Genomic DNA, 18,483 nt, shown 5'->3' on the forward strand with positions numbered 1-18,483 from the left:
GTCACCCAGTAGCGCGTCAGACTCGATTATCGGGATTTCATCCTGCCTCCCGCCATAATATTCGATACCCCATGCTTCCAATGATCGAATGTTGAAAAATTACCCAATTTACCTAAGTTACGAATTTTCCCGTAGTGATTGGTAATAATGCGTGATTTGTTTTCTTTCTTTTACAATAAAGTAACAGACACAGAACAAATTCTATTGTTGATTCTTGTCACGTAAGGCTGAAAGGCGCGAAAACGAAGTAACCTAACCTAAATTTTTGTGGATCGCCTGCAGTCAAATGACGGCAATTCAAGGTAAATGTAACGGAAGGTTTTAAAGGCTTGTTGATATTGGAGGTACAAGAATGTGGAGGAAAGGAACATCGCCATTTTGCCTCTTTATGGGCTGATAAAAATGGCGAACGGCTGTAAATCAAGAAAATGTCCAATAACGGTTGACGTTCATCGATAATTGACAAAAAGATTGTAACGCGAGAAATTTTCATATCAGATTAAACTACAAAAAGTAAAAACCGCAATTCTTTTGTTTAATTAATGTTATCCTTTTTCCTAGTTCTTTTTATAACCTAAAAAAAAATTTTGAAATTATATCTTTACGATTATGGAGAAATATCCATGAAAATATTTTCTGCATTGTTTGAATAATATTTTTCTAAGAGGAAAAGGACAATTGTCTTTAAAACGACGTAAAGTTTGTTTAAGAAAAGCAGAAACAGAATATGGAGTTTTATGCGATTTTACGAACAAAAGGTTAAGGGGATTTAGATTTAGGAATTCGAGCAACCTTTCGATCAGAGTCCCTTGCCATTTAAATCCAATATCGCCAAGGAAACGGACTGAATTCTGTACCAAATAAAAGTCTTTCGCTTCTAATACTAAAGTCCCTTCGATAATAAATTTCCAATTCTTGAACATTACAAATTCTTACAGTTGGTAGGTCTGCAGAGATCCCGAGTGATCTAATAGATGCATGTAACATTTTATAAATATTTTTAAATAAACAAACAGATCATTTTAATTTAATTTTTATTCTTTTTCCGTATTATTTTTTCCTTCCTTTGTGTAAAATATGATTCCATTTTGGTATACTAAGCATTAAGTATTTTTCATATATCCAACAGTTTTATCTTTTTCATTAAAGTTATCATTTACAATAGAAGCTTTTAATGATAGTACCTTTTATATAGATCACAAGATAATAAGAATTTTTAGTACCTCTGCAAAGTTAACTTTATCCCGAGAATAAAAAATGCCAGGAAGTCTAAAATATTTATTTCCAATCTCTTTAAACGATACGCTTCCCGTCTAAAAATTGCACCACCAATATCAGGAATCTACCAGGATTCTAATTTTAAAAATTTATTCCATTTCGATGCATTAACCTTAAACTGCAACGTCCACATTTTTGCCATATCATGAACATCTGGCTTTTCTGATATACCAATAATTTTATTAACAATATAACAATTTTATATATCAACATTTTTTGCATAACTCAATTAATTTTCAATTTTCCTTTCTGTTTTAATTTTTCGTTCTAGGCTGAGTGACTATCATGAAATTTCAGATTTTTCTTAATTGTCCCACTAGATCATGATAATCAAATAATAATTCAAACTCCTTTTAGAAGTGAGAGCTTTGTATTGAAAGCATAACATTGGTGTAACATAACCTCGACTCGAGCTTTTTATCTCCCCAAGGACCAAAATCATGGATCGATATGCATAATTAAAACGTTTATGTGATAATTAGTGTCTCGTGTTAACTTTTGAATTAATGAACGGTCATGTCGAAGTGGCCAGACGAATGTGATCAACGATTACCCAATAGCCCACTGTCATGGCGTCGATCAATCATCTTCTCACGTGGGACGACTACGTGCGGCCCGCAAAAGTCCCTAGATCATTTTCTAGGTAGTTTACTTGCCGCGACGATTAATCGCCACGGTTAAAAGAATTTACAAATCCGAGTAACAGCTTGCAACGAGTTAATTGCTGTTCCAATTCAAGAAATAATCTAGTATATAATATATACAGAAAAAATAAAAATAACACAGCGTTTATAATATATCTAATTAGAAAAATAATATAATGGAATAAAATAAAGATGAAATGTAATATAATAATATATATAGATCGAAAATACGACTTTGAAAATATTCATGCTTTGATCCATTTTATTAGGAGTCCTCTCCTTTATATCATATTTGATTATTAACATAAAAATACGAATTTCCTTTTTAAAATCATCCTGGTACTATATTAAATTGTGAATTATAAATTATTGTTCAAACGAGTGACGATTGAATGACGAATGAATTAGAATGACGTCTAATCGATATGAATAGAACAAATTAATGTATAGTGCACGAAGATAGCGAATCAATTAAATTACTGTTATCCTGCAGAGGATCAGAGTTCCATTAATGCACGGTATCAGGTCAGGTGTAATTCATAAACCGCATTACCGTTTCCAGCTATTAGGATCTTGTGTTACTAGAATTTGATTGGTTTTGCTATCAAGTAATTAGACGTTTTGTGTTGAAGTTTCTTATTAATATTTTTTTTTTTTTTTATTTTGATAGCGTTCTTCGGCGAATACGTTTTTGATAAAATATCTAGGTAATTTTAGTGGATCGATAGATTAAATTTTTGTTTCTACGTTTATAGACAGCATTACTTGTTTGATACTTTAAAAGTAACATTAAGAAAACAATTTTTAATTGCAGATTTAACGGTGAGTAGAGTCGGAGAAAAGAATTAATATATGTCGATATGAAATGTAGCTTTGGAGGGAAATCCCGATTTCATCATGTATCAATGAAATATCGAAAGCTGAAGTTATCGAGAAGCCAGATTATATGCAATGGAATGTATTTAAATCATCACATCGTCTGATAAATGTATGTCGAATTTTAAACGAATTTTATCGTTAATTACATTAACGTAAATCAGTTAAGTGGGTTTAGCAACGCAGGGAATTTAAATGAAAGTGATAAAAAAGATTCCATCATTATAATATATTTCCAATATCGTGCTCGTATATTTTGATATATCTTTAGTACACAAATATCCGCAGTCTAATAATTTATAATTCAATAATCTATAATCCACGTAGAATTTCCACTTTCTATATTTCAATCCGTAGAAATAAATAAATACAGACAATTAAACAAGAAAATTAATAACATAAAGCAAGATGAAAACTTTCACGTGTCAAATATAACTATATGACACCAAATTCTACTTTTGCTGATAGTCAATTCATAGAAAAAAAATCCCTAGATCTATGAAGAGCAATTTACTCGAAATACACCAAGAAATAAATAAATAAATAAATAAATAAGTAAATAAATAAATATAGGTGATTAAAAAACAAAAGTAAATAAATAAATATAGGTGATTAAAAAACAAAAACAATATACATACTTATATTTATTATATACAAAAATCAAGCCTTTAAAACTCTCATGTGCCAAGTGTAACTATATGGCGCCAAATTCAATTTTCACTGATAACGAAACGCAGCGAAAGAAGATACAAGAAAAAAGTTCCTCAGTTTGGTGACAAATTCTGAAGCTTTGGTTTTCTTCAAAAGGATGGAAGTCGGAAAACAAACGATTTTCATGAACTGTTGAACTCGGATCAATAAATCTGCTCCTGTCTCACCATCTCTGATTCGAGGTTCAGCCCGCCCATAGGGAACGTCGTGCGATGAAAAATGTCCATCATCACGTGATCACTAGCTAACGACGTTGGCGATCAGTTAAAACGTGCGACCTCCTAACGATGGAACTGATCGTCCTTTTAATCTAATGGCAAACTCGTTTTGGCGCGTATATTTACAAACGTATTTACAAATTGTTCAGGCTGATATGAGAAAAAGAGAACGAGAGATAGAACGACGGATCGTTCTTCGGTTTTGTTTAGCTCCAAGAGCTTCGACCTTGATTTAGAGTATTGAGCCGACGCTAAGTTTGGAAGCTGTACGATTCTTTATGTGAATAGGTTACTTTGTCTGTCTCAGGCAACTGTGGGGAATTTTTACCTTGGTTTTCGCTAATATTGGTATACCAAAAATGAAAGAGGTTATGTTAATGATATTACTAAACGTTTATTTTATAAATAAAAGCTTTTATTTTATGTAAATTAGCGAAGTAAATTTTTAATTCTTGAAACTTTAGTTTTGCAGTTTGTTTCATTATTTCGTGTAATTTATATGATAACAATAAAATGAAAAATTGTAGAAAGACCTTCATGCTTCCAAACTTTTAATCGGTATCGTAATGCATTGTTCGTACGCTTGGAACGGTTTCGTGTATTTTTCTTAATTAATTCCCTTTGTTTCTTAGTAATTTTATTTACAAATCGACTTAATATTATGGCAGAAGACTTGAGATAAGCGGCTACGACGATATTTACAGAAAGCTGGCTCTCGAGGTTCGACCGATCAATCTTGACGAACGTGTTCCTAGATAGAAATGCGCGTGCATTCGCTCGGAATGAATTTCACCAAAATTTTGAAAATTTTCTTCATGGGAAAAATGCCTTCCGATGAATAAGAAAAAATTATTTGATAAGGTCAAGTTTCTTCGCGATTCCTGATCTTTTATATTCCGATATTTTATATTATTATAAAATAAAAATAATAGAATGAAAAAAATAAATAAAAGTAGAGAAAGAATAATTTTTAATAAACAATTTTTTATAATATAAATAATAACAGTAATAAATAATTTCTAACAAAAAATTCGTAATAAATAATAACAATAATGGATAACAAAATTTGCATAAATAAGAATAAAATAATTTCAAACGAGAGACATTCAAAAAGCTCAAATAATCTTCGATCGGAGTATCCCAAATCTTAGAAATGAAACTTTTTCTATCCAATATTGGATTATCAATGGCTGTTTGAAGAAGAAGGTACATTCTCCAGAAATCGCGCAAGTTTCTTCGTACTTATTCTTTTCAGTTCTTTTCCAAACTTTGTAAAAACTTCATTCCATTGTCTCTCCGTCGAGAATCTCCGACAAAACCGAGAACTTTCGTACAGTAAACGTCTAAGAAGCGCTATTTACGATTTCAAGCTTTTAAAAACTGAACGTTTCCCGCGCTTCGCGTTGGAAATGGCGGGAAAGTAAAGTCGTATCTAGGGAATTCCCCTAAAACAATTTTGTCGTTCCTTTAACCATTTTCTTCTTTCTTCCCTCGTTGAGAGCTTCGAGGTTCTTGATAAAATCGAGATTTTATCGTTTTTTTTTTGTTGTTTATCCACTTGTTTAAACTAGTTCGATTTACTAATTAAAGTTTCGTATATAGTTCTCTGTTTCTTTTCGATTTATAAGACTCGTCACCGTGATATCACAAGTTTCCTTATACCACTAAAACGATGAAAACATTCATGAAAAAATGTTTCGTGCCTAGCTGTTCGTTAACTTATATTTACACAGCAAGGTTTGTTAAACCTTTATTTAATTGTACAAAATCGCCGCGCTCGAAAACAACTATGCGAGAAACTTTTCTTTAATCAAATTAGCGAAATTTCAAGTGGAAATCATTTACTCGGAATAAGGAAACTACGTTTAATCTAATTTCTTATGTTGAACAGATAAAATTCCAACCGAAAGTTACTGTTCATTTTATCTGAAAAAGCAGGCAGTGTTTATGTTCGAAACGGGAATTTTAACATTTTTGAAATTTTAGATAAATTTCATGAAAATTGACTTAACTGAAAAATAGATCCACCACTAATTGAAAGTGAAATTTGCTGGTTTAGTGAAATTAGAAAAATTTCAATAAACTTGTAGGATTCAACGAAAATAAATGAATATAAATGAATAAGTAAGATGAAAATAAGTTTAACAGAGTTGAGCTGAAGTTTAGTGACAATTGTTCTGTCAATTACTGCAGAAAGGGGCTATAGAAGAGAAGGGTCCGTTTGCAGTTGAAATTTCCTTATCTTGTGCGTCTAATTAAAAAATTAAGAGGAAGAAAGGAAAGGGGACGAGAAGTTTTCAAGAAACATTTGCAGACTGCACTGTTAGAAACAAATTTAATAAAGGCAAACGGGGGAATCCAGGGCCGATTAGCATGTCTTTGGCTGAATCTTACAAACAGAACCACTGTAAGAAAGTTACCCTCGAAGTTTCTCGAAAGTACGGTTAAAGAGAAAGAAAAGAGGAAAAACTAAAATCACAGTTATCTAGACGAATTGAGGAAGAGCAGAAAAGAAGAATATATTAAATTAATCTAGAAACATCGCTAAATATTTTTAATAATACCGAGTTATATCTCAAGAACTAAAATTTATTTAAAAATTCCAGCTCGAATTAAAAAATGAGAACTGATTCTAGGGAATTTTTCTCACGCCGACACCACACTGGTTACTTAATCAGATCGTTCATTTCACTTTCGATTTACAATTAATTACAGACAAAAAAACACGAAAGTTGAAATTGAACATTAATAAAAGAAATGTCACCATTACGTCATAACAAAAGAAATCAGCACCAAATTCCCTAGCTTTACACTTCCTCGAACATGTGTCTCTAGTCACTCGATTAGTTAGTTTCACGTTTCACAGTGAATTCTAGAATAACTAGAAGACTTTGATTCGAAACTTTAATTCAGTTTTCACAGAGCCAAATTTAGTTGCATTTTTACACGGTGACTTCTTCAGAGAATCTGCTTTTATCGTCCAGATTGATGACTATAGCGTGCGTCCTCGCGTGGCCGGATTTGCTCTTACTCTTGTCGCGCTCCCTAACCTCACTTTCTTTGTCCTCGTGCTTCGTTTCCGTTCCAATGTCCTCTGTAGCCGGTTTACCGGAAGTGGAGACCGCCACATCGTTGGTCGTCGTTGATTTCTTCGTCTCCAGAGAAGCTAGGATTTCAGCCTCCTTGGAAGAACCCTGGTCCTTGCTTCTAATCCCATTTTTCTCCACGCAGGCCTGACACTTCTTTTCCTCCCTAACCTCTCCACCTGGGCACACGTTCGTTTGCACATGTGTCACGTGGTTTATTTGTTGCATTTGTATAAGATTGAGATGCATGTGCAGATTCTTCTTTATGAATAAAGAACGTGAGGACTTTTGACGGTGTGTAGTGGATAGTTTGTCGACATTGAGGTTAGATTGGTTAAGTGGGTTGGAAATGAATTGGTAATTGACAATAGAAATGTCAAATGGAAATGAAAATCACCTTCGCTCATAGTATAATGTAAGAAATGTTAATGGTCGATACGCGGCACAGTTTCGTTAGGTTAGGTTCATTGATTCGTTCAGGAATTAATTTATAATTGGTAATGGATATGTCAGATGGGAATGACGGTTACTTAGTGCTCATAATGGATAGCAGCTCATGCCGTAATGTAACAGATGTTAGTGGATGATTAATAGCAATTTTTGATAGCAAAATTTTCTTACCTTTCTGATCGACGTCACTTTTAAAGGACCCTCCAACATCCGTTTCGGCAATTGTCGTAGATCCGTTAAGATCGTTCAGTCTCATGCCGCAGGAGATGACCTGGATGGTCGACACCTGTGTTTCAACGCGATTCGCAGCTTCCTGCATGGCTGCGAGTTTGTTCACCAAGTGGTGATTACCAAGTAGGACGTTTTTTTCCTTTAGAACTTCTAACTGAATTATGAACCGACGGAATTCCTCCTGAAACATTTAACAGCAAGAGACACCTTTTATCCCGTGTCTCACATTCTGTGAACTATAGATAATATTTTTATTCCCACATCTTTACATTTCATATTCCTTCTTTCATCTCCTAAATCTCTTATTCTCCACCTCATATGTAACATACATAATCCAATATTAACATTCCACACCTATCATTTACCTATCCCATACCACCGTTCCATTCTTTACATTACTTATTTCATTTCCTGAATCTTGTATTTCTTATTTCATATCTGATATACGTAAACCAATACTGATATCCAACATTCCCTACCCCATATCATTACTTCATTCCTTATTGCATTTCTCATATGCATACCCATATGTAATATGTACAATCCAATACTAATATCTCACATCCAATATTCCCTATCCTATGTGACCATTTCATTTCATACATTCCACATCCCATATCCAGTAACTGGCACCCCGCTCTCCACATCACAGTTCGATAATTTCACTCTCTCCATTTAGATGTAAGAGGAATCTTACACAACATACCATAAAATATATTTTTCCCACAAAACCTAAAATACGGCCTACAAATTTCTTACAAGAAAGCGGCACTTACCACAAACGAAATCCCTATCCCACAAAATGTAATTCGTTGCCCACAAGGTCCTCACAATACCCACAAAGAGTTAGCGTTCGTGCAGCCGAAAATCGATATCCCACAAAATGTAATTCATTGTCCACAAGGTCCTCACAATACCCACAAAGAGTTAGCGTTCGTGCAGCCGAAAATCAATACCAACAAAGTGTAATTCGTTGCCCACAAATTTCCCACAAAACCCACAAGTGATAGACACCCCTCGCGGACGAAATTTCATATCTCACAAAGTGAAATTCGTTTCCCTATCCATGTTAGACTAGAGCTGAAATTCTGACAACGCATCTCGGTTGTGGGAAGTGGTGTTTGTGGATCTTGTGCGAAAACGAATTGTACTTTGTAGAATAATGATTATTTTGCAGGGAAACAAACTTCATTTTGCGAGATGGTGATTTTCGTTTGTGGGCTCCATTTTACATTTTGTAGGGGAAGTGTAGTTTTTGCTTGAAATTAAATTTTTGCGGTGTATGTATAATTTAAAAAATATAGGATTTAGGGAAAATGGTAGTTTGGTGTGGAAAAGGAAATGTACAAAATATGGAATGCAGAGAAGGATACATATACATGCAAGGATGTACGACATGGTTTAATAAATACGTGGCGTGAAATATGGGAAACGGCACATAGAAAGTGTGTTAAAGGATGAAGGATATGGAAATATGAAATATGATATGTGGAGTGAATATGTGTGTTGCGAAAGTAAGGACAAAAAGTATTTCTTAAAGGTACTGGATGTGGGATATAAAACATGAGAGAAGGAATGTGGAATATGGAACGAAGAAGTGAAATGACAAAAGTAAGATGAAACGTATAGTTTGAGAATATTACTTATGGACTATACGTGATGGATATAGGATAGTGGATATTAGATGTTAAATGTGGATATAGGACATAAACAAATTTTACTGTATTTTACTTTCAGCTTTCATTTACACGAAGAATTACCTTTCTCCGGTTGTACTACGATTTCAGAAACACGCTGTGGATCATCGATATTTGATCTTTTAACGAATAGCCCCTTAAAATCCTCTATTTGTCATGCACAGGCGTATTAAAATGAAATACTAGGCATTCTGTTTTTGTCATCACATAATGGCCTCGTCGTTCGTCATTTCTAATTTTATGGAGACTGTTTGTTTCTCTTTTAGAGTGTCCATAGGGACATTATCCCCAAGTTTAGCTGCACCAGCTAAATCGGATTCTCTAATGTCGATATCGTAATTAACGTGACACGGTGGCCTATTAATCGGCTTTTCGCACAATAGTGCTCGACAGTTCTATGCCTATTAATCGGTATTTACCTTTATGGTGAGTATATATGTATGGTATTTCAGTGTACAAGGTAGGTATAAACCAACTTAAATAAATTCCCTAGCTCTAGGGAATCATAAGGTCTTGGAAATGGGGTTTAATGTTTATTTAACTTTAGATTGTTCCTTCATTTCTTTAAAGTATAATGGAAATTGGTAATCAATGATTACAACTTAAAATATTTGTTGTGTATCAACAGATAAGATAAACATATTAATAACTTAGAGTATTTTGATTGGAATAAATATCTCTCTTCATTTCCATAAAATATAATAAAAATTAATGATTAAAAGTTAAAAATTCATGATAAAACATTCAGTGTGCATTCAGTATTATGATTTAAATAAATATTAATTTTCGTTAACTGCAGTGACAACTGAAAATATATCTTTAGAAAACATTTTTATACATTATTCTGTATAATCAAGTTTTTAAGTATTTCATTAATGGTGTTGCTTACTTCTTGGCTATGAGAAAAGTGCTCCAATTAATAGAGGGTTGAACTGAAGATTATTTAAGACTTAAGAAATCATTTGAAAGAAGTCAAAGGAAAGGAACGGAGCTCGGGAATAGAAATCAAGCTTCTGAATGGAGAGTTTATTAAGAAATAGCTTGTCAGGGTTTCTGAAGGAACTGCTGCTGCTGCTGGCAAGGAAACAGCAAGGAATCACAGAAGATATTAATTATTTTGAATGAAAAATTAGTTCATTACAGGTATTTAAATTATACATAGTATGAAATTAAATATTTTTACAAATCAATCATTCACATATTTCAACATTTTAATATTTGGATAATTGTTTTAAGTTTAGAAAAGAATAGTTTTCACATTTATTATCCTAATCTATACACCAGAAGTTGGCAGACTTGTATCAGATTGGCAGTAATGAGCGTGCAGGCTGGCTAAAAGCAGGGACTTAGTGTCGTGTATACTAAGGTTTGAAAGGGGAAGTGTATCCCCTCGAGCTCTAGAGTTCGATAACGGCATATTAGTGGTCCTGTGAAAGCGGAGCTGCAATTAATAGAGGATCAAGTGGTAGCAGGCTCAATAGGCTTTCACCTCAGCGGCCCTTCGACCAAAGGAAGTCACTAAAGCGTTCTACCGTTGCAAACAGACAGGGTGTAAAGTTTGCACGATGCATTTTGCGTTTCTGCTTACCAGCAATGTATACATTCTCCTTGCGAATCGAACTATATATTCTTCTCATACTTTCTAAACAATGTTGTACCTAGCCAAGCTGTCCTTCGATGTAGAAATATACATAGAACTAGGAACACTCTTGCAAAGATGAATATTATAAATAGGGATTTTTCCTAGCGAATTTCCTAGGAATTATAGGTATTTTTTAAGAATGAAGATGCAGAAACTTTCTTCTAGGGATAAAGAACTAAAACCACTCTTGCCAGATTAAGCAACTAGGAATTTTTTACAAATGCAGAATTACCAACATTTTGGTAGAAATACGGGGCAGACGTTTTTGTGAAGATGAAGATCTAGGAATCCCTAGATTGAGAACCTTCTGATAGACAAAAGGAACTAGGGAAATTTTCTAGCAAGGAAGAATAAAAGAGAACCTTTCCTAAACTCACAAAATCCATTGAAACTCTTTTTTTAGTTTCTTTATACAGCGTTGTGAACGTAACAAGAAACACGAGACAAACCAGCACGTCTGTAATAAAAGCAGCGAAACGAGTCTTCAACGATCGCGTCAAACGACAGGCTATAATCAGTAGTCAAATGTCAAACCAGCCACGTTTCACCGACCGTGTCTTTCAGGTCGACGTAATTTTCTCGGCTTTTTGCCAAAGGCCTAGCAATCTTGGAAAAAATTCCCAAGAATGACATTTGTCATTGCGAATGGCCTTTTTCGCGCGATTCCTTCTGTCTAGGTCAACGTAACCGGGTTTGGGTCAAAGATTCTCTGAAATCAGCGAGTCGTGATTTCCACTTGGCTGATCTCGCTTCCACAGTAACGTTCTCTTTAACTGTAAAACTATGAACTCGACATGCCTTGGGTACTCTTATGTAGGTTATGTTCGATATATATACGAATTCTTTTCCAATTTTGCACGGGTCACTTACAGGTGTTGCGTGGCTTTCTATGGGTTATATTAAGATTATACGTACACAGGCCACATATAAATGGTGTCTAAGTTTCTATAAACCATATGAGGAGATAACATGGATTTAAATTTAGAAATTTGAAAATTTGGATATCTTGGATATTTGGACAAATATAGAATATACATATGTGGATATATATGGTTATGTTTTATTTATTATGTATTTAAAAGTAATAATGCAAAAATATTTCCATAAGCAATTTATATGCAAAAAGTTGGCTAAACCAAATATAGGTTATGTACATATGTTTTCTTCTAGGTTATATCATTTTAACGTGTTCAATGAAAACTCTGTATAAATAACACATGGGTTATGTAAAGATTCTATAAATGAGATATTCTTTACTTCGACAGGCTCCTTGAAGACAATTTCTAACATAATGGAATCATAACCCAACTTTCCTTTCCTTAAATGCTTGGCTTCAACTGTGGATACTATTCTATCTTTTGAGTCAGGACCACAATACACGTGCTCACCAGATCTTTTCCTAATCCCAATTCCGCTTTGCCTTACAAGATTGTCATAATTCATAGGAAACTCATCCAAGTCCTTGATAGCGATCACCATTAAAAACAATCGTTTGATTTCATGAGTCCCGTAAAGGGCAATCTTAAAGGAAATCCGCTTTACAAGCAGATCCGTCTAATTAAGTTTCCAAGAGATGGTTAAGGGGACTATGAAAGTTATACTGGTAAACCCACTCTAATACTCTATAAGCTTATTAAAGGACTGAATTCAGTGCGGGCCATTTTGTCTTATCCGTTGATATCATCATTGAGAATTCATGAGAAATTAGACGTCAACTTCCGTTGACTACTCTTTAGAAAGTTGATGGTGGAAGGAAGATGTTTTTTGTTGGACGCCATTTTGTACTCCGAGGAACCGAGTTGGCCTATGTATTTTTCCTCCACATTATTCAGAGAAAATTATAAAATTTAAGAAGAAAATTTATTGTTAACCCAGTTTACCTATGTTTAATAATAGAACACCAACAACAATTCTCGAAACAATTCTAGATTTTTCCAAAGCTCTAAAATAAAACTGCCACAAAAACACAACCAATATTTCATTCGTAAAATCTTCCCATTTTTTTCATATTTTTGCATAAATTGACGAATGTGGTTAGGTTACGTGGTTAGTAATTCAACAGCAATTCAAACAGAAATACTTTCCTCATTTAAATGGACCACTTTTCCTATATTCGTGGCAGTCTACAGTTCCTTAGATTTATCGTCCCTTTCAACAGGACACATTTGTCAGCAAGTTTTCTCGTTACTCCAGCATCTGATGCCTTCGCGACGTTTTGTTCGAGTTTCGAGTTCTTTTAGGTTAGGTTAGGTCACGTAGCCATTTTTTCCCCCTACCTGTCCCTCTTTTCGGTTAGAATCAGCACTTTTACGAAATCCTGTGCTTCGATCAGTAGGCGGGAATGGTCGACGTTAATGGTGTGGCTTGGTGGATTTAGAGGGCACGTGATTTCACTCGATTATGGACAAAATTAACAGTTCACGGAATCGTAAATGACAAACAAATTGTACATTGCACGTTCATCTCGATTATGGACGATCTGTTGAATATTATAATTATGAAAATATTTGTTATCAACGAGCGATGTAGAAAGCTGACGCGTTTCAATATGGAATTTTGATTAATTGATTAATAATCGCTTCGTATTGACTCAGGCTGTGTCAGCCACGGTACAGTGTTGCCAACATACTGAATACAATCCATCATAATTTTCATATTATATGTCCCAGATATTATAATTATACTGTAATTATGTAATTGTAATTGTATCATACCAAATTTCAGTATGTTATAATTGTATCAAAAGAGTGACTAATTTTTCCAATTAGACCATTTTGACGATTGCCTAGTAATTTTTAGAAAACATATAACTATCTATTTGGTCGATTTACTTTTGAATAAATTATAAGCCACATTTTTGCATTGCCCTGTAGTATTCTGACAAAATTACCGTTACCCAGTCACGAAACTCCGGCGAGAATTTATGTAACGTGGAACGAACTAGAGGAAAGAAAAGAGCAGCTGATATCTAAGGATACATACATGCACAGAATCACGCGAACGTGCCATTAAAGACATATTTCGTCGCTGGTTCGAGTCGCCGTGGGAATTTAAATCAGACCCTGGTGCTCCCCTCGGTGCACAATCCGTCGAAATTGTGGGGCAGCACACGTGTCTCCCTCTTCTATTTCACAGTCTCATATTTCACGCTCAATCGACCTGACACGTGACATGTGTAAGAGAGTGAACATTTTTCGACAAAGAATATTCAGTTTCAGCTGTTGATCAATTGCTTTAAATATTATGCAACAACCAATCATCTTGTCTTTTTTAATTTAAGTTTTTAAAATAGATGCCCTATTTTATTTTATTTTTATTTAGCTCGAGCTCTTCATAACCTCAAAAATATCTCAACTTACATTTTTGAATGTAACTATAAAACTTAGAAAATTTGTACACGACGTTACAAAGTTTAAAAAGCTATTATATTGTTTCCAGCTAGAGCAATGTATTATCCATATGATTAGGAGCGAAATCTGGGCATTTCTGATCCTCAGAAAAGGGTCTAGAACCAGGGACGAAAGTTGTGGGATTGGATAGATCAAAGTGCTCTTACCGTCGCCCCGTCGCTTTCGTCTGTGAAGTTTCCATGCTGAAGGGATATGGAGTTTGTCTGGTTGCTAGTGCCCGTCGGGCGACTGCTTTTCCCCAGAAATTTACCTGTGGCCCCGGAGTGTTTCGAGTCTTCCTTGCCTCCGCTACGGAACACCACGTAGACCTACATTAAAACAGGCAAGTTTCAATGTTTCCACGCCTCGACCTTCTTTTTCTTTTTTGAGAAATTTTTGAGAAAATTATCCGGTGGATACCCGGATGGTGAAATTTTCGTCTATAGTGGCGCGATCTTGCATCGATGACGAGTCTAATGCGACCATTCTATAAAGGAACACGTATCTTTATGGGAAAACGAGTCCTTTTATGGGGGGTGGGGGGGAGTAATGTGTTAGAATTTGGTATAGCTTTACTGAACAAAAGCGAAGCTTTAATATACGTTTACAAATAAATCATACAATTTCACTCGACTTAATTTACTTTACAATGGTTTTACAAATTTCTTATTTATTCTTACGAGTTATTCTCATTTATTCCTAACAATCTTGGCGAGGTTAGGTTCGATCAACGTACAAATTAATACAATTTCTAATCTGCCTTCTATTAGTATAATTTCCTTTCTCGAATCTCTTTCACGGCTGAAAGAATATCACAGCGTAAAATGCGATTGTAATTTAGTAATTTACTTTGAATTATCTGGTGACATTCTAGGGACATTCATTAAAACCAGTAGGATAACGAAACTGAGTGTTATCTCTCTCTTTAACTAGTTTCTATTGGATTTCTGTTTAATGCAGCGTTTCTAATCTATGCCACTGAAGTAGCTTCCTTTTTACAACGGTAACAATGTAGTGAGGTTAAGTCGAATTAATATTCGAAATAATACCGGAACAGTTGCCTTTCGGAATCTGCACTTAAATTAACAAAGAATGGCAAATCAAGACGTAAAAACACTCTTGAATAAAACGTTCATTTTTATTTATCTACTGCTCGCTGGTTAAATAAAATGGCGCTCACTGTAATGGAAGTACAGACAGGTACGTTGTACGAACACTGAAGGACTACACTATGGACGGGAATGTCGCTAAACGACATGAATATTGAATTTGCCTGGACGTACTCTCGATGTTGCATAACTCCATAGTCTTGTCTCTAACGCATTCATCCGTCGAATCAATGGCGGCCAAGAATATTAGGTTAAAAGGGAAGAAAGGGAACGATGAGAAACCGTGCTTTTATCCTGTGTTAAGGTATTTCCTCAGGTTTACAATCGTCGTACCCGGTACGAGGAATACTGTCGTTCGTTACTCGGCTAATTAGTTCCGCTGACACGATTAATAAGAAATGAACGAGCTACATAACCTCTAACGAGCAAGAAGTACCATGGATGTGAAATTTTTCTCTGGGATACTTAACTCTATCGTATAATCTATCATGTAAAAAGAAGGAATGGCATTAAAATATTCTGGTTAGAAAATCAGATTTTAGTATTTTAATGAACCAGTAAAACATTTTCTTAATTAGGACAGAAACAAATGATTTTACATTATTTAAATTGCTTTCTTTTCAATGTGTAACACTGGGGCAGGTTCAGAAACAATTTTCTTTTTTTTTTTTTTTTTTTCAAAACGACATATCCAGTTATTTTTGTTCATAGCAATTCAAACATTTAGTTTTTTGCTCGTATGTTGTGCACGAAGCTTTATTATTCTAAACGAATAAGAAATAGTGGAAGCAGGAAGAATGGTGACATTCGTTGCTTTATTCCACCGGAGAGTGGATATTTCCTGTTTGTAACTGGTTATACCACGCTTTGTTTCATATGCATACTTTTTACATATACATAACCTCTTAAACTTCATTTCATATGTACATATATTTACTTGTAATCTTCTGCAACTTTGTAGTTCTAGAATTTCAATTGTTACCAACGAAATAAAATGAATATTCCCCATTTTTCTCTTATCATATCGTTGGTAATACTCATCATAGTGATAAAAAATCTTTTTCGAAATCATTGTCTAGTTACACCAACTTTCAAATCTTATTTTATAATTCCAATTGTCACTAAACATCGCTAGGAATAAACATCTCTATTCATCCTCTTGTGATAAAAATGAAGTAAAAAATGTTTTAAATTATTCGACATATGTATATAATTTAAGATTATTATTTTGGTAGACGAAGAATTTGCTAGGATTCCTTTGGCAGAGTTATCGAATTGGAAAGAAATGAGGTGTTTTATATTCAAGTTCCGACGTCGAACAACTTTCAATTTAAGCGCGGGAAAAGGGGTGGGTCAAAAAGGGGCGCGATTTTTCATCCCGACCACACGGCCGGAAATAAATTAGACCACGGCTGTTCGTACACAACTATTTTACAAGTTCCACGAGCGCCAGCCGTTGCTTTCAAATGATCAATATGCACGCCGTGAGATAAATAAATTTCAATGGGTTGGTCGCAGCCTTTAGAATTCGCGATCCAGCCGGCGCCATTTGTCAGGCGCACGGACCGCATGAACGCGTTGGAAATACAAGAATCGATTTAGTCTTACCTTGCTGCCGAATATCAAGCACAGCAGCAGCGTCACCGTTAACTGGGTGTGACAGAAAAATATTACGTAGAGTAAATCCGGATTGGCTGGCGACTGCAGGAACAACCTGCAACCAGAAAGATTGTGCCCTTTAGAAAAGAACGATCCTGCCTTTTTATTAAGTGCTAGTGACTTTTTCTTCTTTGGTTATAAAATCCTATTAAATTTTGATTTATGCTGTTTAGATGTTGGTAGGACTGCAGCTGTATCGCAGTTAATTCAAACGCATTTATCGGAGATTGATCTTAAAAATTCTTAATCTTCTAATGACTTTTCACGATCTAAACAATCCAAACTACTTTTTAACGAATCCAGTACCTTCATTTATCTAGAAATTTTTCATATCGATACTGCCAACCTTCTAAACAGATCCAGTACCATAAATTGTACTATAAATAATCCTGCGAATAGCAGAAATATCCAAGCGACCATAGAACCACCGAATAATTGAAAACTTCCACGTTCTCCGATACACTGAACATATCGAATTCTCCGCAGAGGGTCACAGTAATTTGAACAAACCTAAAAATCTCAATTCCATTTCGTCGTTATATTCCAAGCTGTTTTAACGAACAAGCAGACGTATAAAAAAAATCTCATTAGCGACCTAACCTTAATTTAGCCTGTCTTTTTTGACTTATCTTAACTATTCCGGCTTTGTAAAATAACTTTTGTCCCTTGCTTGAAAGCGTTTTCCCTGGGAAAATGGCGACGAAGTATAGACGCTTCTACCATTTCAGGTGTTTTCGTTTAGTTCTTAATTATGCGCATAATTATGGCAAGACACGCGAAGCTGTAAACTCGGAGCAAAGCTTCGCCAAAGTAATATAACCGCGAGTAGAAAGTGTAGTTTAACGAACCGCAAGTAGTTGGAGAAATTGGTACATTGCGCACACTTTTGGAAGGAGAAAGGTAAACTCCGGTTCTTCGCCAGAGAAAACCCGTATGGCGGTCGGTAAACTGTCAGATAATAACAATAAGAGTTGCAGCCAGCTTCCGTATATTGCGGTAAGCAACTCGTTGAAAAGCAATAAACCAGCCTAGACCTCTCTAAAAATTGCTTTCTAAATATTAATAGTCGCTACCTTCTCAGATGGCGCCACCGTGCAACGGATATTAAAGTGGCCATTTTCATTTACCAACTTGAACTTCTCTTTGATCTCGCAGACTAGATTCTATAGTTTAACCTCATAATCTAAGCTCAATTTAGGCTAATGAATTGAGAGTAATATTAGAGTATACATGTACGTAGAGAGGGCAGGAAGGATAGTATGATTAATTGACTGAAGGTATCACCTCCATTAGTTAGAATTCCCTTGTTAATATTCTATATTTATGCACCTAACCAAATAAGGAAACTGATCTATACCGTATGCGTGTAGATGCCAGTGTAGATTATTCAGAAGTCTGAGGCCAACCTTAATTGATCGTCTTAATCATGTTTTCAATAGAATTAGGCACCTAAGCGACAAGCAGATAACGATAGAATTAGTAGATTAATAAAT

At 34.8% G+C, this 18,483-nt stretch overlaps 1 protein-coding gene across 1 annotated transcript in view; it reads right to left on the reverse strand.

Annotated features, from left to right (window-relative positions):
- Positions 1-3,425: 3,425 nt before the first annotated feature.
- Positions 3,426-18,483, reverse strand: part of LOC100648300 (probable G-protein coupled receptor 158) — a 162,879-nt gene continuing 147,821 nt past the window's right edge. The window contains exons 10-13 of the mRNA XM_020867195.2: positions 16,940-17,045; positions 14,390-14,551; positions 7,435-7,675; positions 3,426-6,992 (exon numbers count right to left, since the gene is read on the reverse strand). Coding sequence (XP_020722854.2) covers positions 6,670-6,992; positions 7,435-7,675; positions 14,390-14,551; positions 16,940-17,045 — 832 coding nt within the window. The 3' untranslated portion in view covers positions 3,426-6,669. The remainder of the gene's footprint in view (positions 6,993-7,434; positions 7,676-14,389; positions 14,552-16,939; positions 17,046-18,483) is intronic.

Source organism: Bombus terrestris, chromosome 16 (genome assembly GCF_910591885.1).
Source record: "Bombus terrestris chromosome 16, iyBomTerr1.2, whole genome shotgun sequence".
Taxonomy (NCBI): Eukaryota; Metazoa; Arthropoda; class Insecta; order Hymenoptera; family Apidae; genus Bombus; species Bombus terrestris.